Genomic DNA, 20,500 nt, shown 5'->3' on the forward strand with positions numbered 1-20,500 from the left:
ATTCAGTAAGGACTGTTTACTCAGCAGACAATAAGAGTAAAGTGTAAAGAATCCAGGATTGAAGACTGTGATGATATATTGTGGCACACCAATAAAACTTAACTAAGGATCAGAGGACAGAGTTAGCCACTAGATTAGACATAGAGGCCAGACAGTGATGGCACACACTCTTAATCCTATCACATGGGAGACAAAGACCATCTGGATCTCTGAGTTAAAGGCCATGCTGGGAATAGAGCCAGGCGTGGTGGCACACACCTTTAATCCCAACACTTGAGAAGATCTCATGCCTTTGCTTGGGAAGCGCACATGCCTTTAATCCCAGGTAAGATGGCAGGGCAGAAAAAGGTATATAAAGCATGAAGAACCAGGAACTTACTGTCTTTAGACTGAGGATTTGGTAGAGGTAAGAACTGTGACTGGCTTGTTCTGTTTCTCTGATCTTTCAGCTTTCATTCCAATATATGGCTCTGTTTTTTTATTATTATTAATAAGACCATTTAGCAATTCCTGTTATAGAAGACCAGTCTTTTTCTCTGTAGTAGGTGTTAAGTTTGTATTTTTGAGCCTATTTATTTTTCAGGAATTGTTGAATCTGATTTTCCTTAGACATTTCCAAAGTGTGTGAGGTGGCTCTTCAGTTGCTCTTTCTGCTTCAAATTAATTCTAGTTTACATTTGTGAATTTCTGTGAGGACAAAATAGATATCTGCAGGTTTGGGGAGGAAAAAAATATCCCTTTGCACCTCTGCTCCAATGCCATTACTGGGAGGAATCTCCTTTCCTGCTTATCAACATGTATTCATCATGTGTTCCTATCCTTAGGCAGTCCAACCTGTTAATTCTCTTCTTGAAGCTGAATCCTGTCTCTCTCACACTGACCTTAGCTTTTGCCCTTATCCTCAAATCGATGTAACTCACTCTTTTCATGAAAGTCATAAAGAAGTAGAGTTGATGAGCCTGTTCTTTGTGTATATTAATCCCTTATTACACACATCCATGTATTCTTCTTACTATTATACCAATTTCCAGGACATTATCTATTCAGGTAATACTTGAACAACTTTTTTCCACTGTAGTGTTTACCATTCCACTTCAAAGACCATCATATTTAATATACTAAGCTTCAATATTTTTCAATTTATAGCATCCAAATTTATATACATCCAAACTCACAGTTTTTCTATGCTTTAGTTCTGTGCTTAGAGTCACTTTATCTAATCTTATTGTGTCTCTCTTCCTTTGTGAGTCCATTCATTTTCATTGTTAATTCTTTTTATGATTATTGTGATATTTTATACATTATACATAGTTGTTCTTTGCTTAACCACTTACCCTAGTGCTCCTCTCTGTCCTTCTCCTAATAGTGCCCTTTCATCAATAGTACTCTTCTGAATAATATACACTCCACATTATCACAGAAAAGAAATGATATCTTGATTTTCTTTCCCCATAACCCTTTCCCCTCTCTCCCCTATCCAGGACTCACCCTCTTGCCCCATAGTCCCCATAGTCTCCTTTCTATTTTCATGTCATCATATATATGTGTATGTATATGTGTGTGCATGTGTGTGTGTGTTTAAATCGATATTCCTATACTACAATTTTGTTTCCGTAATAAAGAAAAAGATGCCTATATTATTGGGGTATTGTCAATGTTAAATAATTTAATCCTGGAAAGAGAGTAGAGTAGAGTAGTGCTCATCATAAAGAGAGAGTTAAATAGTGTTGGCCATTATTATTTTTGTCATTGTGATCCTCAATTTTAGATATTATCTATTGATTTCTGGTTCTTACAATAATGTGTTTCTTTCCTATAAAGTTTTACTATATTGCTCTTTGTATACCTTTAAATAATACATGTTTTGTACATACATATTTATCTTCGTATATGTTTGTTTCAACAGTTAGTGAGAAAATTAGTACTCTTACTAAATAAGATAAACATTTTTTAATTCTTTCTTACTTTCTACTCCATTTTAACAACTTTCTGTCTTTTAACCCATTCATGTAATAGTACTTACCACTTTAGTTAAATCTTCTACATTTTGTCTATGTGTTGGTTATGAATAATGAGTGATGCTTCTTTATTATTGTTGCAGATATGCCAAAAATTAAAATAATAATAGTGTAATTGTGGGTATTGAGGAAGACTTGCCACTAGACTTCTGTTGCTTCTGTACAAAGTCTTCAAATCTAAAGGGAATGAGTGTTCATTCCCTATACTGTATGGATTGCTTAGATTATATTTAATTTTCTATATACTGAATCATGGCAATGTTTGCATTTCATAAAATATCTTGTTTCCATACAGCACAGATCTGAGTCATATCACAGAACATTCTGGATCCTCATGAAAGTGCCCTCAGACTGACTTTGACTCAATCTGTACAGAAGCTTCCAAAGACATTGCTACTGTTCTAGAATCTTCTGTTTTGAATATTTTATAGACAACTGACAGTAAACAACTAGGAGGGAGAATAATATTGAGTCAAGATATGAATATTCTTCTGAATTCACTTGAGGCAGAACCAGGGACCCAACTAGGACTCTTTATTACATTGTCCTATACTGGTCATCTTGAACCATTTGCCAAGTATTTCGACGTCACATCATCAGCTACTTCAGATTGGAATTCAGTAACTCAAGTTCCTTAAATCTACAGCCAAATTCCTGACTATCAAAATGAAGTAATTAAGAAATTCTTTTCAAGCCAGAATTTTCTTTGTTGTAACAACATGAAAGTTTTGTTTCACTATATTTTCCCAAATGTTTATATTCACGGTATGGAAAAAAATTTCCTATGGTTAATTAGAAGCTTCTCACTTTGAAATAATGAAAGAATGCAGTTAATTTTAAACATTTTTTCTCATCATCTAATTGTTAAACTGCTTAATTACATTTTCTGTCTAATGACTGATTCGTGGAATCCTTGTAATTGATTTGCTGTTCAAAGCACTTGAGCTGAGATGAAGTGGCAACACATTGGGTGCAGATGCAAATACACCCATACTAAGACTATGTCTCTTTGTCTCTCTGTCTCTCTGTGTGTGTCTCTCTCTCTGTGTGTCTCTCTCTCTGCAAACCCATATCACCACATCATATTACCTCTCCTACTTCCAATAGGAATGCATTATGAACAAACACAGTGACGTTCAGAGTGGCTATGGAATTTGTTCATTATGCTGTATTTGAACCTAGGATTTTCTAATGCCACACTGCATTTCTGTCTTCAAAAATGTGCATACCATAGTCCAAAATTTGAACACATATACTTCTCAATGATCGTTAAGCAAATAATAATTGAGGTTTGCTTTGGGTTTTCTTTTTCCTCTTTTTTGGATATAGTGGACATAGACTTTGTTGCTCTATCTTTTTATTGATGTGTCCTTAGGTAAAATTTCTTAACCAAGAAACAAATATGAGTGAGATTTTCAACAACTTAGAACTGATTTTTAAGCTAGTTGGGTTTGATTATTTCATCTAAGGACAATTTTCACAATATTTTACAGAAGAAAAATTTTCAGGACCCAGCTAGTGTGTTCAAAACTTTTGTGATATTATTTAAGGAAGGGAGTGAGAAACCACCATTTTGGATTGTGGCTGGAGTAGAGAGAGGTAACAGTCTCCTTAAACACAAAACTGCTTACAAAAGAGAAATAAAAATTTTGTGGCTAATGAACACTTTTTATTTGTTCTTTGAGAGTTTTGTAAAATGCATTTTGATCATATCCATCTTCCTACTTCAACTCCTCCTAGAGCCACACTGCTTCCCCTATCCATCCAGTTTTGTATCCTACGTTTTTGTTTACACCCATCAAATCTACTTTGTACTGCATATCTACTCTTGAATTTGCAACCTTCACTGGAGCATCATCTAAAAACTGACTCTTTCTCTCATCCAGCATCTATCAATTGGCAATAGTTCCTAAGGCTTTTTTTCCCAGTAGAAAGTGATGAACACAAAAACCTACAACTGGTTGATATACAAATAATAAGAAACTTCACAATTCTCTACCATAAATCAGAGATACATATCACACACCCTTTCCTCCTAAGGCTCAGGGGTGATTGCAGAAGAGGGTACATTAAGAGTTTAAGAGTCAGATGTGGTGGGTAACTACAAGGCTAATGAACATTTTAAGAAATCTTGGAACATGTAGGGTTTACAGTATTACCTGTAATATGCTTTGATTATAACACACAGCACAGAAGATGATGATGTTTCTGAAGGATCCCCAGGGAAAGAGAAATATCTTAGCCAAGGGTAATGCCCCAGAGAATATTGGAACCCAAACCTAACACTTTAGTTGCAACTTTATCATAAACTCTCTCTTGTTTTTTCTTCCAAACAGAAAGACAATAAAGCTCAACAATGCTAAATTCCTCACTTTCTTGGATTAATGTCTCCAAATTATTCTACATATTTACTGTGCTCTTACTTTGTTTCAAGTACATGCTAAGCACTTCAAAAGTGTTATTCCCAATTCAACTTGACAATAACATGATGTAACAATAGTCAACCTTATTTTAGATATAAAGAAACTGAGCTTTGGATACTCAGTTATTTTTTCAGATATACCACAACTAAAAAGAAAATCTTTTTGGATTCTACCTATGTCCCCAGTCTCCAGCTGAACTCATTTAGGCCATATTGTTTTTCCAAACACTAGTGTTTCTGACCAATCACAATGTGACACATTCTGCACATATTATCTTACACAATTTTATGGTCCTATGACTCTTTTAGTTTGTCCTTGAGGAGCCTTGGACTCAGATAGTTAAATAAGTTTCCATGGCTAGTCAGTGAAATGATCTGTAGCCTCACAAAATCTTTCTTTGTTGGAAATCACAGTTCAAATGCACAAGGTTGGTTCCCCCTAGTGGATGAATACACCATATAATAATTTACAGGGAAATCTTGTGTGTAAACTCTCCAGTCTAACATCAGCCCCCATTTGCATGAAACTATGTTTTCTAAAGTTTCAATCAAAGGTTTTAAAAAGTAACTCAGTCTTACCTATTATATTCCTAGGATAAACAAGGTGCCATGAGATGACAGTTTCCAATGGTCATGGCAAAATCTCCCCAGTTCACCTTTCCTATTTTGTGTATCTTTCCAGGGTTTCCAAAACAATAGTTATGTGAAAATTACTTGGTAGAGTCATCTAGTTAGCTGATATTGAATTTAAACTATTAAATGTTGTTCAAGCATTTTTGCAGAAAGCTAGCATAACTCTTAGATTTTATGTTTTCTTCTTACTAAGCAAATGGATGATATACAAATTGTTTTGGGAGTTGGTTCTGTGAAAGTAATGAAGTGGAAAGGCTTCCCTTGATCACAATAAGCTCCAGAGATGCCTTTGGGACTTCTGAGGAGAGCCAAGGCCTGCAGAGAGAATGCACCCTTGAAGACACTCATTATCTCATCACTTCCTCTCAGTTTAGAGAATAAAAGCAAACCTTTAGGGATTACATGGAAACTCTTAAACATCCTGAGTCATGCAGCTCAATAGCAACTCCTTCAGGGAATAAACTTTTTGGCACTCACTTATGTTTTGTTCAACTTGTTAAGAAGCAGTATTGGTACTGGAGCTTGGAGTTGAGGACTTTTCATGAAAGTCTCTTTAAACTGCATTGCCCCTCAGTCTGCTACATAGTTACAACTCAGCACTGAGCAGCTGCATTGTCAACTCAGAATTTCATAAGGAAAATTGATCACTGAGTATGGGGTAGTCTGAATACACTTCATTTGCTTCTGTCCTGAGTAGCATGTTTGCTGCCATGGCTTAAAGATTTCCAGAGTGTCTGTGGTCTCCTTTCTCTGTTCCATTTCCTATCTTCTACTTGTCTCTGAAATCTACATTCTCTTTGTTAGATCCATTCAATTTGCCCTGAGTGTCAGTTGTTCATACTTGGATGTTAGTGATAGGCCTCCTCCACTATACAGATGATTCCTAGAGCACCTTGTTTCTCACCTTCTGTTCTGTTTACTTTTATCCACTTAGTATTGTGGTCTCAGAGCTCTTTCAATAGAAAGGATTCTCAAAGACACACTATACCTCATTTTCTTCTAAATAACATCATTTGGATAAACTCTTTGGTGACTATCAGGCTCTCAACTTAGACAGGGATTTTCAACTGCAGATGCCAATTGGTTTAAGAATGCATTACAGCCTGGAAGTGGTGGTGCATGTCTTTAATCCCAGCACTAGGGAAGCAGAGCCAGGTGGATCTCTGAGAGTTCAAGGCCAGCCTGGCCTACAGAGCGAGAGCCAGGACAAGTACCAAAACTACACAGAGAAACCCTGTCTTGAAAAAAAAAAAAACAACAACAAAAGCAAAGAATGTATTACAAAGAACAGAGGCAGCCAAATAAACACTGGGACTCCTGACAGCATAGGTAATTCCAATTGTCCATGCATTTTTGGCTATATTTGTTGGAATTTTCTGAAAGTAAACTTGAAATGACTCTGTGGTGAGTTTGTTTGTCTCCTAGAAGTTTGAAAAGTGCAGTGAGAATTTGGGACAGAGTAGAGATAAAGGAGGAAAAACACACAGTCAATAGTGATGAGACTATTACTTTCTTTCATTCAGGCAGGTACAGGTGATTATTGCATAAGTTACATAGTATCTATTACCTTCACCCTTCCTTTTGAATGACTGGGATAGCTGGAGCACTCTGGTTAATTATTTATTACTTGTTATGAGAATTAGGAATTATGTTAGAAGTTTTATTTTGACTTTAAGGAAAAGCTGCATCTTACACTAAGTTCCTTTAAAAAATAAAGTCTTGGAACAGGGAAGTAGGTAAGTGTTTCACCAGGAGAGTGCTTACAGAAGAATACTGCACTTGAGAAAATGAAGCAGGAAACGGTTAAGCAAGATTTCTTTTCATTTAGAGTCCAGTGTTGTCCTGTTCTCTTTGAAACCTTGAATATGAATTTTAGCAGACATTCTGCCTATAAACAAGTATTAGCACAAGGATGACTCCTCTTTAGACTACTAGCAATAGTGGAGAGGGTGCCTGAACTGACCTATACCGGTAATCAGATTGGTAAATACCCTTTCATTATAGAGCCTTAATCCAGTAATTGATAGAAGCAGAGGCATAGATCTACAACCAAGCACCAGGCTAAGCTCCAGAAGTCCAGTCAAAGAGAGAGAAGAGGGATTCTATGAGCAAGGGGCATCAAGATCATGATGGGGAAACCTACAGAGACAACCAAACCAAACTAGTAGGAACTTGGGGACTCATGAACTGTGAACCAATAGCTGTGGAGCCTCCATATGACTGAACTAGGCCCTCTGCTAATGAGACAGTTGTTTAGCTTGACCTGCTTAAGAAGCCCCTTGCAGTGTGATCAGGATCCTTCCCTGGTGCATGAGCTGGCTTTTTGGAGCCCAGGTCCTATGGTGGTTCACCTTACAAAGCCTTGGTGCAGGAGGAGGGCCTTGGACCTGCCTCAATTGAATGTACCAGGCTCTTCTGACTCCCCATGGACGGCCTTGCCTTAGAGAAGGTGGGTTGGGGGAGAAGGATGGAGAGGCAGGAGGAGAAAGGAGAGGGGAATCTGTGGTTGGCATGTAAAATTAATAGAAACTTTTTTTTCTTTTTTATTAAGAAAATTTTTTAATCCATTTTTCAGTTGAGGGACATCTGTTTTTTTTTTTCATATTCTAGCTATTATGAATAAAACTGCTATGAAAAGAGTTGAGCAAGTGTCCTTGTGGTATGTTTGAACATCTTTTGGGTATATGCTCAAGATTGGTATATCTAGGTATTGAGGTAGATTGATTCCCAATTTTCTAAGAAACTACCATAGTGATTTCCAAAGTAACTGTACAAGTTGGCACTCCTCAGCAGTGGGGGAGTGTTCCCCTTGCTCCACATCCTGTCCAGCATAAGCTATCATTTGTGTTTTTGATTTTAGCCATTCTGACAAGTTCAGAGTCATTTTGATTCGCATTTCTCTGATGGCCAAAGACATTAAACATCTCAAGTGTTTCTCTGCTATTTGAGATTCTTCTGTTGAGGTCTGTACCCCATTTCGTAATTGGATTATTCAGTTTTTTTGATATCTAGTTTCCTGAGTATATTGTATATTTGTATATTTTGGAGATTAGCCCTCTGTATGATCTGGGATTGGTGAAGATCTTCTCTCCATTCTGTAGGCTGCTATTTTGTCCTATTAACAGTGTCCTTGGCCTTACAGAAGCTTTTCAGTTTCATGATGTCCCATTTATTAATTGTCGATCATAGTGTCCGTGTTACTGGTGTTCCATTCAGAAAGTTGTCCCCTGTGCCAATGTGTTCAAGGCTATTTCCCACTTACTCTTCTATCAGGTTCAGTGTAACATACAGGCTTTGAAGTATGACCTGTCTGGATTTCCTCAGTGTCTGTTGCTATGTTCCCTTTTCTGTTTCTGATTCTGATAATTTGGATATTCTCACTGCTTTTTAGTTAGTTTGGATAAGAGTTTGTATAACTTGTTGGTTTCCTCATAGAACCAACATTTTGTTTCATTGATTCTTTGTATGTTTCTGTTTGTTTCTATTTTATTGATTCCAGTTTGACTATTTCCTGCCATCTGTTCCTCTTGGGTATATTTGTTTCTTTTTCCTCAAGAGATTTCAGGTGTGCTAGTATGAGATATCCTCAAATTCTTAACAGGCAATTAGTGCTATGAATTTTCCTCTTAGTTCTGCCTTCATTGTGTCTCATAAGTTTTGGTGTGTTGTGCATTCATTTTCTTTTTTTTTGTCTTAAATATATTCATTAGATATTTGTATAAAACAATTGCTATAATCATATCAATTTATAAATAATTTGTGCTAATTTATTGAATAGTTACATAACAATCATTACTTCTATTCTGAGAATATTAGGATCCAGACTTGTCCTTTGAACTGAAAAATTAGAGCATAGTTGTTGCACAGATTTCTTAGATGGTGTTACAATAAAAAAACCCAGAGTCTGATACTGGAGTGAATGCTGAAATATCAGAGAGACAAAGGAACAAGCCACTGCCACATCTCACCTCCCTAACTCCAGGAATCCTCTATTTGAAAGCCTCTGGGTCCTTAGCTGAAAAGCTCTCTAGCTAAAAGGCCTCTAGCCGAAAGGGTTCTAGCCAAAAAAGCTTTAGTTCCTGTCTCCTCATACCTTATATACCTTTCTCTGCCCAGCTATTTCACTTCCTTCCTAGTGCTGGGATTAGAGGCGGGTGACTCCCAAGTACTGGGATTAAACATGTGTGTCTGGCTTCTGTGTTTAATCTAGTGGCTGGCTCTGTCCTCTGATCCTCAGGCGAGCTTTATTTGATACACAATATATCACCACACACAGTGCTGCTTTTGTTTACTACAGAGGCAGTGGTAGATCCCTAGGGAAGGGTAATGGAATGGGTGGTGAAGGCTTTGCTGAGGCTGAAACTGCTTTGGTAATTAATACCTGCAAGGCTCATGTGACTTTCCAAGTCAACCCAGACTGTAGGGATAATGTTGACACACAAGATCAGCATAAATCAGATTGATGTGTTACCTTGCCTTTTAATTCAACAAGTCACTTGTGATAACACTGTGCCTGTAATATACTAAATCTCCTTTCATTATGAGCACACACCATAATTTTTCTGTGAATGTCCTTGCTGTTTGATTCATGGCCTGAAAAGGAGAGTAAGGTCTTCTCATTTCGACCACTAGGTCCAGGGGCACTGTGACACAATGATGCTGGTCCCATGGTGTTGACTGCTTTTTCCAACAATGCATGCATTTTCTCAATCTGGACAGTCACGGGCTGTCCTCGGTGAACTGTGCTCCATCAGTGGCTGCAAAGCTGTCTGGAACAAGTTCCACCCCTTGCAGTCAGCTGCTAGCTGTGGACCTATTCAGAGGGCCTGATCCAGTTGGGGGCCCCTCAGCCTTTGGTTCATAGTTCATGTGTTTACATTCATTTGGTTATTTGTCCCTTTGCTTTATCCTACCTTGGTTTCAACAATTCTCGCTCATATAAACCCTCCTCATTCTTACTAATTAGACTCCCAGCGCTCCACCAGGGGCCTAGCCGTGGATGTCTGCATCCAGATTGCTCAGTCCTTGAATGGGATTTATGACACAACTATTAGGGTGTTTGGCCATCCCATCACCAGAGTAGGTCAGTCCCAGCTGTCTCTCGACCATTGCCAGCAGTCTTTTGTGGGGGTATCTTTGTGGATTTCTTTGGGCCTCTTTATCTTTTTGGTTCTTCCTTTTCTCATGTGGTCTTCATTTACCATGGTCTCCTATTCCTTGTTCTCCCTCTCTGTTCTTGATCCAGCTAGGATCTCCCGCTCTCTTTCTCTCGACCCTCGCCCTTCATTGCTCCCACTCATGTCCAGGTTGTTCATGTAGATCTCAACCATTTCTGCATGTCTTTCTTGGGGTCCCGTTTTCCAGGTAGCCTCACTGGTGATGTGAGTAGCAGTCCAGTCATCCTTATTCCACATGTAGCATCTTCCTATGAGTTTGTACATACCATATTTGTCTTTCTCAGTCTGGGTTACCTCACTCAGGAGGATTTTTTCTAGATCCATCCATTTGCCTGCAAACCTCATGATGTCATTGTTTTTCTCTGCTGAGTAGTATTCCATTGTGTATATGTGCCAATATTTATTTATCCATTCTTCAGTTGAAGGGCATCTAGGTTGTTTCCAGGTTTTGGCTATTACAAACAATGCTGATATGAACATAGCTGAGCAAGTGCTCTTGTGGTATGATTGAGCATTTCTTGGGTATATGCCCAAGAGTGGTATAGCTGGATCTTGGGGGAGATTGATTCCCAATTTTCTAAGAAAGTGCCATATTGATTTCCAAAGTGGTTGTACAAGCTTTGCATTCCCACCAGCAGTGGAGGAGAGTTCCCCGAGTTCCATATCCTCTCCAGCATAAGGTGTCTTCAGTGTTTTTGATCTTAGCCATTCTGACAAGTGTAAGGTGGTATCTCAGAGTTGTTTTGATTTGCATTTCCCTAATGATTAGGGATGTTGAGCAATTCCTTAAATGTCTTTCAGCCATTTGAGTTTCCTCTGTTGAGAATTCTGTTTAGTTCTAAAGCCCATTTTGCAATTGGACTGTTGGTCGTTTTGATGTCTAATTTCTTGAGTTCCTTATATATTCTGGATATCAGTCCTCTGTCAGATGTGGGGTGGGTGAAGATCTTTTCCTATTCTGTAGGCTGTTCCTTTGCCTTGTTGGCCATATCCTTTGCTCTACAAAAGCTTCTCAGTTTCAAGAGGTCCCATTGATTGATTGTTTGTCTCAGTGTCTGTGCTACTGGTGTTATATTTAGGAAGTGATCTCCTATGTTCAAGACTACTTCCTACTTTCTCTTCTTGCAGGTTCAGAGTAGCTGGATTTATGTTGAGGTCCTTGATCCACTTGGACTTAAGTTTTGTGCACGATAACAGATATGGGTCTATTTGCAGCCTTCTACACGTTGATATCCAGTTATGCCAGCACCATTTGTTGAAGATGCTTTCTTTTTTCCATTGTACACTTTTGGCTTCTTTGTCAAAAATTATATGTTCATAGGTGTGTGGGTTAATGTCAGGGTCTTCAGTTCGATTCCATTGGTCCACATGTTGGTTTTTATGCCAATAGCAAGCTGTTTTTATTACTGTAGCTCTATAGTAGAGCTTGAAGTCAGGGATTGTGATGCCTCCAGAGGTTGTTTTATTGTACAGGATTCTTTTGGCTATCCTGGGTTTTTTGTTTTTCCATATGAAGTTGAGTATTATTCTTTCCAGGTCTGTGAAGATTTGTGTTAGTATTTTGATGGGGATTGCATTGAATCTGTAAATTGCTTTTGGTAAGATTGCCATTTTTACTATGTTAACCCTGCCTATCCATGAGCATGGGAGATCTTTCCATTTTCTGACATCTTCTTCAATTTCTTTTTTCAGGGACTTAAAGTTCTTGTCATATAGGTCCTTCACTTGCTTGGTTAGTGTTACCCTAAGGTATTTTATGTCATTTGTGGCTATTGTAAAGGGTGATGTATCTCTAATTGCCTTCTCAGCTTCTTTGTCCATTGTATATAGGAGGGCTACTGATTTTTTTGAGTTGATCTTGTATCCTGCTATGTTGCTGAAGGTGTTTATAAGCTTTATCAGTTTCTGGGTGGAATCTTTGGGGTCACTCAAGTATACTATCATGTCATCTGCAAATAGGGAAAGTGTGTGTGTACTTCTCTTCTTTGGGGTTTACTGTTGTGCCTTTATCTATTGCCTGTGTTTTCGAGGGTGTATCTGACTTCCTTCGGTTGGAATTTTCCTTCTAGTGCTTTCTATAGGACTGGGTTTGTGGATAGGTATTGTTTAAATCTAGCTTTGTCTTTGAATGTCTTGTTCCTTCCGTCTATGATGATTGAAAGTTTTGCTGGGTATATTAGTCTGGGCTGACATTCATGGTCTCTTAGTGTCTGCATTACATCTGTCCAGGTCCTTCTGGCTTTCGAAGTCTCCATTGAGAAATCGGGTGTTATTCTGATGGGTTTACCTTTATAGGTCACTTGGCCTTTTTCCTTTGCTGCTCTTAATATTCTTTCTTTATTCTGTACATTTAGTTGTTTAATTATTATGTGTCGAGGGGACTTTTGGGGAGGTCTACTCTGTTTGGTGTTCTATAGGCTTCTTGTATCTTCATAGGCATTTCCTTCTTTAAGTTGGGAAAGTTTCCTTCTATAATTTTGTTGAATATATTTTCTGTGCCTTTGAGTTGGTATTCTTCACCTTCTTCTATCCCTATAATTCGTAGGTTTGGTCTTTTCATGGTGTCCCAAATTTCTTGGACATTTTGGTTCATGACTTTGTTGGCTTTAATGTTTTCTTCCACTGATGAAACTATTTCTTCTACTGTATATTCAATGCCAGAGATCCTCTCTTCCATCTCTTGCATTCTGTTCGTTATACTTGCATCTGAAGTTCCCGATCTTTTACTCAGGTTTTCTATTTCCAGCATTCCCTCTGTTTGTGTCTTCTTTATTTTTTCAATGTCCCTTTTCAGGTGTTGGACTGTTTCCTTTATTTGTTTCATTGCTTTTTCATGATTTTCTTTCAGTACTTTATTGTTTTCTTCCCATACTTTATTGTTTTCTTCCAGGACTTTATTGTTTTCTTGCAGGGGTTTATTGTTTTCTTCTAATTTGTTTGCCCTTTCCTCTAGTTGTTTACAGCGTTTTTCCAATTTTCTTGTCTTTTCCTCTACACAAGCCTCTACTTTCTTCATGATGTTACTCATAAGGCTACTTTCTTCTGCTTCTTCCAATTTTTGATGTTCAGGTCTAGATGTTGGAGGCGGGCTAGGTTCTGGTGATACTGTATTGCTCTTCATTTTGTTATATGTACTTCTGCCTTGACGTCTGCCCATCTCCTTGTGGTTCCTTCCTGGTCTTATCAGTGTACTTAGTTCAGAAAGAGCTGATTCAGGAAGTCTCTCTCTCTTGTCCAGATGGGAGTTCTCTTGTCCAAATGGGAATTCTGGGGCAGGATGGAAGCTCTTATCTGGACCGGAGATTACAGGGGCTGCTGGGGGGCTTGGAGAAGGGGATCCCTCCCGGTGGGGCTAGAAGGGGACCTGCCCGGTGGCCAGAACCTGGGGCCAAGTTGGCCAGGTCTTCCCAGAGTGGCTGGTGCCCAGGGATGGGGTCCAGGTTGGGCCAGGATACTCACCTCTGGTCCAGAAGGGAAGTCGGGGGCAGGATGGGAGCTGGGGGCCGGTCTCTAAGTCTCAGGAAGTGGCTAGGGTCTCCGGCAGATGGGCGTGGGGGCAGGGTGCGGAGATTGCAGGGGCTGCTGGGGGGTTTGGAGAAGGTGATCCCTCCCGGTGGGGCTAGAAGGGGACCTGCCCGGTGGCCAGAACCTGGGGCCAAGTTGGGCAGGTCTTCCCAGAGTGGCTGGTGCCCAGGGATGGGGTCCAGGTTGGGCCCGGATACTCACCTCTGGTCCAGAAGGGAAGACGGGGCCAGGATGGGAAGAGCCTATATTTTTAAATGAGTTATGCTAAGCTATGCTACTGAAGTAAGCCATATAACTCTTAGTGGTTTAAAGCAAACAGGATTTATTTCTTGTCCATATTTCCCAAGGTGATTTCCAAATTTAATGAAAACTCAAAATTTCATGGACAGTCATCATGGAACAGAAAACACTCCTACAATTCAAATGGAAACACAAAAGATCACAAATAGCAGTAAGGCACGTTCAAGCTGGGTAAGGGAGTTAGATGAAGAATCAGCAAAAACAAAATAGATGTCATAAAAAACCCAATACTGTGAAGGCTAATTCAAATTATTTCAATAATTTTAGAAACTAAAACACAGCTATCATATAATTCAGCTATATCACTTTTGCACATTTTTCAAAACATACAAGTAATTATGCAAGAGAAATATCTCCACCCTCTTGTTTATTGCAGCACTATCCACAATTTCTAGGTTATAGACCAAGCCAAGGTGCACAGCAATGAATTAATATATAAATAATATGTGGTATATTATGCATAGTGGATAATTTTTCAAGCATAAAAAATTGCATCACACCTTTTTCAAAAAAAAATACCAGATATCATCCTGTTAAGTGAAATAATTCATATTCAGAAATTCAAACATTGATTGTTTTCTCTCACATGCGGGAATACATGTGAAAAGAAAGGCATGACATAGATATTAGTCAGAAAAGGAAGAGAACCAAGAGGAGAGATAATAGGGAAAAAGTTATGATATGGATAATATATTCAAAGCACATTGTATACATAAAGAAATTCATAATATTTAACTTAATGTACACTAATACAAAACAAGAAAAAGTACAAGGTTTCCTGTATTAATTAATGTAGGCCAAGTTCCCGCAGGTTCATCATTTTGCCTTTTCTTCTTAAATGCATGCCTTAGTTGCCTGCTTAAAATTTGAATGCAAGACCAGAAAACATTAATGTATTTCTTGAAGCCTGGAAATTAATTCTCTTAGTCCTTTCTTTCCACTCACCTGCTATTTCCTTTCTAATGAATTCTCAAAGCAGGTAACTCTTTTCACATACTGATTTCATTTGCAAGAACCAAATATTTTCCACTTCAACCTGCAGAAAATTTCATGTAACTAATTTGAGATTTCTAATGACTTCTTAATGTTCTTCACCACATATAATACAATCTACATGTGAACTATGAATTAATCACCCATTTTATTTACATTTTAATATCTGACAAAATGCTGCTCAAAGTAGTAAATGTTTTATATTATTCATGAGAATTAGAATATATACTCTTAAATAAAGTGTGTTCAAGAAAGCTTTGAGGATTTATATGGGTTTTATTTAGATGTGTGATCTAAAGTTAAATATCTTTGGGCACTACATCCCCACTCTTTCACCTTGCACAAATCTGTTTCATCCACTCAGAGATCTTGTCACTGGAGTTCCTTGTGTGACATATTATTTTAGGGAGGTTGTACTTAAGTAATCCTGTTAGACACTAGACATCATCTTCCTCTGGATCATATACTATGCATCATTTTGTATAAACACAATATTGCTTACTATTATTTCATGGAAAAAAGTTTTGGAGTGAGAAGCAAGCTAAATAAGAAAAGATGAGTCAATGTGACCTATTTCTTTCCAATTCCTCAGGCAGGCTCAACTAAATCAAGGGGTCTGTAGTTAAAAAGGTAAAAATCCAGAGTTTTTTGGGATTGGATACAGGCTGACATTTTGCAGGGCACTGGGCCTTTGGACTAAGATCTACCTACCCACAGGCAAGACAAAACATGTAAGAACAAGATATGTATCTGTGGTACAGATACAAGGAACACCATCATGGCCAGGGGAGGGGTGTAATTTAGTCAAAGGGACTCCAAAGCATGCACTAGAACAGAAGGAATCTAGAAAAGGTGAATAGAAAAAAAAATAGAATGTATTTTGAGTGGGGAAATGCAATCAACAATCATGTTATTGAAGGTCTTAGTAGAGATTCTAGTAAGGCAGCCTGGCAAAAACTAAAGGATTTGAAAAGTATTTTGAATAGGTTCAGCTTCATTAATTAGGTCATTAAACTACCATAATTAAATAATTAAAAATAAATTGTGATTCTGAAGAGATGGTTCCCTGATTGAGAATGCTTTTGGTATAATCATAAAAAACCATTTTGTATTATCACCCATGTAATAAGCCTGGAGTTCCATAAATGCCTGCAATCCCAGCTCCAAAAAACAGAGACAGGAGAATCAGTGAGGTTTCCTAGCTTCCAGCCTAGCCCAGACAATACAAGCTGCAGGTTCGGAGAAAGAATCTGCCTCAAATAAATAGGCTGAGAGTGATAGAGGAGGTCACCTGATGCCATTTTCTGGCACACGCATGTGCACACACTCATAAATAAATGAAAGTAAATAAATATTTTTAAAGTGTCATCTACAGCTAGGAAATAACTCAATTGGGTAGGATAATGCCTGCCTACCAAACACAAAGTCCTAGGTTTGATCCTGAGAATTTATTGCTAAGTCCAGAAAGTAATGGAGAACTTTAATCACAGCAAGGTAAGGTAGAGGGAGATCAGAAATCTAAGGTCATCCTCACCTTCATAGAGAATTTGAGGTCAGAGTGGACTACATGACACCATGTCTCAAAAGATTTATATTTAAAATTAAAATGAAAATTTTCTAAATTTTGAATCTCAAATGAAATCATGGTTTTGAAGAGCAGAGTGTTTTAATGCTGTTTTCTGCAACTAATATTAATGTGAATAAAACACAACACAGTTTAGTGGGCAAATAGATGAATGGGTTTATTAATGGATATATTTATTTAATGAAGTAAATATAACAAATATTAACATTAACAGAATCTAACTATTGAGTATAAGGTATTTATTAAATTATATTTTCACATTTCTTTTCATGGAAAATTTTGCAAAAACTACATTATTGTTCTTTTATCACAAACCAGTGAGACCTGGCACATTTACATTGCACATGTCCTGACAGCCATGGTCCGCACTTAAATCTCTTCTCCAGCTAGCCTTTACATTTTTTCTTGCTTCTCCATGGAGCTAAACATTTTTACTTTTTATGAACCCTGGATTGTGGGATCCACATTTAAATATTTGGGATAGTATAAAGAAGTCCTAAAGTGCTGGCATTAGGAAACAGATCTTTCTTGGGATTTCCCAGGGTGGGAAGAGGCTAGGCACTCTTGACTCTACTGAGAGCTCTCCTTAGCGCTTCCTTCACTTCCTTATTCCTCAAGCTGTAGATGAGGGGATTCAGCATGGGGATTACTGTTGTGTAGAACACAGACACTACCCGATCCTTTTCCGAATCCTGGCCAGAGTTGTCTCTCAGGTACATGAAGATGAGGGTACCAAAGAAGAGCGACACTGCGGTGATGTGGGAGGCACAGGTTGAGAAGGTCTTGGCCCGGCCTCCTGCTGAAGGGATCCTCAGAATGGCCACAATGATGAACAGGTAGGAAACCACAATTATCACCATGCAAGCAGGGATAACAAAAATGGCAAACACAACGATCACCAACTCCTGGGTGTAGCTCTCCCCACAGGTCAGCTTTAGCAGAGGAGGAAGGTCACAGAAAATGAAGTCGATTTCATTGTTTCCACAAAATGAGAGGGAGAATGCTGAGATTGTCCGCACCAAGGCACTGAGGAGACCAGCAACGTAAGCCCCAGCCACAAAACTTAAAAGGGCTTTCTGTGTCATGATGGTGACATAAAGCAGAGGTTGGCAAACGGCCACATAGCGGTCATAGGCCATGAAGGCCAAAAGGTAGCAATCGATGGAGCCGAAGAAAGTAAACAGGAAAAACTGAGCAACACAGCGTGCATAGGACAAAGTTGCCCCATGCTCCCACAACACCGCCATTGTTTGAGGAACTGTGACAGAGGAGTAGCAGATGTCCATGAAAGAGAGGTGGCTTAGAAGGAAGTACATCGGGGTGTGGAGGCGGCGATCCATGCGGATCAGAACAATCATACCTGAGTTCCCCAGCAAAGTGAAGAGATAGATAAATAAGAACAAGTGGAACAGAGGGAGACCCCGTTCTGGGTGTTCAGTGAACGCTATGAGAAGGAACTCTGTCACCAAAGTCAGGTTCACCTTTGCCATGAAGCCTGTCGTACCTGAGAGAGCATTAGAAACAAGTCAGGATGCCGCGCACAGGATGCACGTACAAGTACAGTGTAAACTTTTAAACATATGGAAAGTACCCAGGTGCTATAGAGGGGACTCTAAACATGACAGGTCTTAGCTCCTTCCTTCAAGGGAGTTTTAGGATAGTAATCTTAGGGTATGGAGGGAGAAATAAAACATATGTGAACCTGTGCAGAACAAGAGAGTGGGTAATCCCACTTACACTGCAAAGCAGCTGTGTGAGCCCTGCAAATGAAACAGAGCCTGGACAGCGATTTGTGGTCATTTTCCTACCATGCAGCTGACTGTCTCAGGATTCTGCCCTTTATCCTTGATGGTCCAACTTCTCCCCTATTTCTAACCCTCTTCATCTCTGAGTTAAATCAATAGCCATCGAACTAAGTTCTCTCCCTCACTCCTTACTCAGAGTAACTTCTTACAAATTATTGCCACATTTTAAAATTTAATATCATTTAAAATCTTGTTATTTCCAAGACTTTAATTTGATCATGCCTCACCCATTTGACAAAAACCTAGTCATGGAACCCTGTCAATAGCAGGAAATTACTTAGCATCCTCAATACATTGGGACAATTTACATTTCCCCTACCTATTTTCTTATGTACCCAGCTGACTTTCCAGTCCTCACACACATAGTGACACCTCGCTCTCCCACAGTTTCCCCAGATGTACTGAATAATTGGCAGCCCTGATACTCCTCCATTCATGGATGTCTCTGTGCTTCAGGCAGAACACCACTTCTACCTAGAACATCTTACTTTTCTGGTCCCCAGGGTCCTCCCCAGTGCTTACACTACCTTCAAACTGTTTCTCAGATCACAAGTTTTCACAAGAAGCCTCCTTTCATTTATTCCTTCTCCAGACAGTAAATGTCCCCTGGGAATTCATCACTCAATAAGGGTTTATTATATTTTATAGAATGAAGTTATTAAATAAGATGTGAAACACCTTGAAAAGGGAGCAATACTGTGATAGAATTCCAATTGCAAAATCAGAACATACCCTAAACATGAGAATTCAGTACAACTGATGAAAATTATCAGTGATTGTCATAAGTTCTTTCTAGGTTTTATACTTCTATCTATAACCTTAAAATGTACTACTTAACAGAAAGAAAATGTTAATTTTCACAAAAAATAGCCTTTTATCAGAACAATACTAGCAATACTAAAAATAAACTGGTAGACTCTATTCTTCCTGACTGATTAATTCATTTAATCTTCACAAAAACTTTATAAATGAATTTTCTTCTTTCTTTGGGTGAATGAAGAAACTAAGACCATAGGTAAGCAACAATCCAAAGACAGCACAGCTAGGAAATGGTCTAGTTGCCATTAGGTACAACGCTGTACATATGCTAGAAACTGCTTACCTTGTAACTGATTTCACATGATTCCTTGGTTTATTCCAATAGCTGTTACTTAGAAAATGTCCGGCATTATGTCAAAAAAGTCAAATCATGATAGAGGCTTTGAAGCGAGAGAATAGATTGTCATTTCGCTGAATCAAAATGCAGCAGGATAGGGGAGATGTTAAAAAATATTACAGCATAAATCTTTGGTAGCTAGACCAGTGCTGGACCAAGGTACTGGAGAGAACGGCAAATAAAGGAAATTGGTTCTGGTAACTAGGTGGAATATCAATTAAGATATATGGATCAGACTGACCATCTGAATTCCAGTTTGGCTTTACCCCACTGATCCTCTTTTATCTTTGTCCTATACTTTTCCTTAGTCTAAACAAGGTCATTTCATTCCATCTACCTGGTGAAGAAGTATTCTAAGAGTATAATGGGGGCAATACTATCCCAGACTGCAAAAGATTTGCTGATTCCTGTTGGCCTCCTACACTTTTAGCTATGAGAAAGAGGAAGTCTTAGCTCCTCAATTCCCCTTTCTTTCCTTCAGATTCACACACATACACACACACACACACACACACACACACACACACACGCACACGCACACGCACACGCACACGCACACGCACACGCACTCACACAAGCACCATATTAATCAACATGAACATAAAAATGCCTTAACACTCTTCCTGCAATAATTCTTGAGATCCTTCTAGCCATCTGCCACAGCAAAGACCTTTTTTTGGTTTCTAGAATCTACTAAATCTAGCCAAGATTCATTCTTCATCCTAAGTGTAGTTCAATTACATATTAGACTTGGTCAGTAGAGGTTGGAGAATAGCCTTTTCTTATACATTTCCAACTCTAACACAAACACCTTAAAGAGAAGACACTAATTTTGATTACAAAACTCTGAGATCTCCACACAGTGGTTAAAATGGTCTCTGAGGAG

At 38.6% G+C, this 20,500-nt stretch overlaps 1 protein-coding gene across 1 annotated transcript; it reads right to left on the reverse strand.

Annotated features, from left to right (window-relative positions):
* Nucleotides 1-16,790: 16,790 nt before the first annotated feature.
* Nucleotides 16,791-20,370, reverse strand: Or9q1 (olfactory receptor family 9 subfamily Q member 1). Its single transcript, XM_006995022.3, has 2 exons — nucleotides 19,561-20,370; nucleotides 16,791-18,157 (listed from the first exon to the last, which is right to left on the reverse strand). The coding sequence occupies exon 2, from the start codon at nucleotides 18,141-18,143 to the stop codon at nucleotides 17,208-17,210; it is 936 nt and encodes a 311-aa protein (XP_006995084.1). The 5' UTR covers nucleotides 18,144-18,157; nucleotides 19,561-20,370; the 3' UTR covers nucleotides 16,791-17,207.
* Between the last annotated feature and the right edge of the window lie 130 nt (nucleotides 20,371-20,500).

This window comes from Peromyscus maniculatus, chromosome 1, assembly GCF_049852395.1.
Source record: "Peromyscus maniculatus bairdii isolate BWxNUB_F1_BW_parent chromosome 1, HU_Pman_BW_mat_3.1, whole genome shotgun sequence".
Lineage (NCBI taxonomy): Eukaryota > Metazoa > Chordata > Mammalia > Rodentia > Cricetidae > Peromyscus > Peromyscus maniculatus.

Bases quoted from the DNA above. Each gene is read 5' to 3' on its own strand.
- Or9q1 (XM_006995022.3), bottom strand. From the start codon at position 18,143: ATGGCAAAGGTGAACCTGACTTTGGTGACAGAGTTCCTTCTCATAGCG.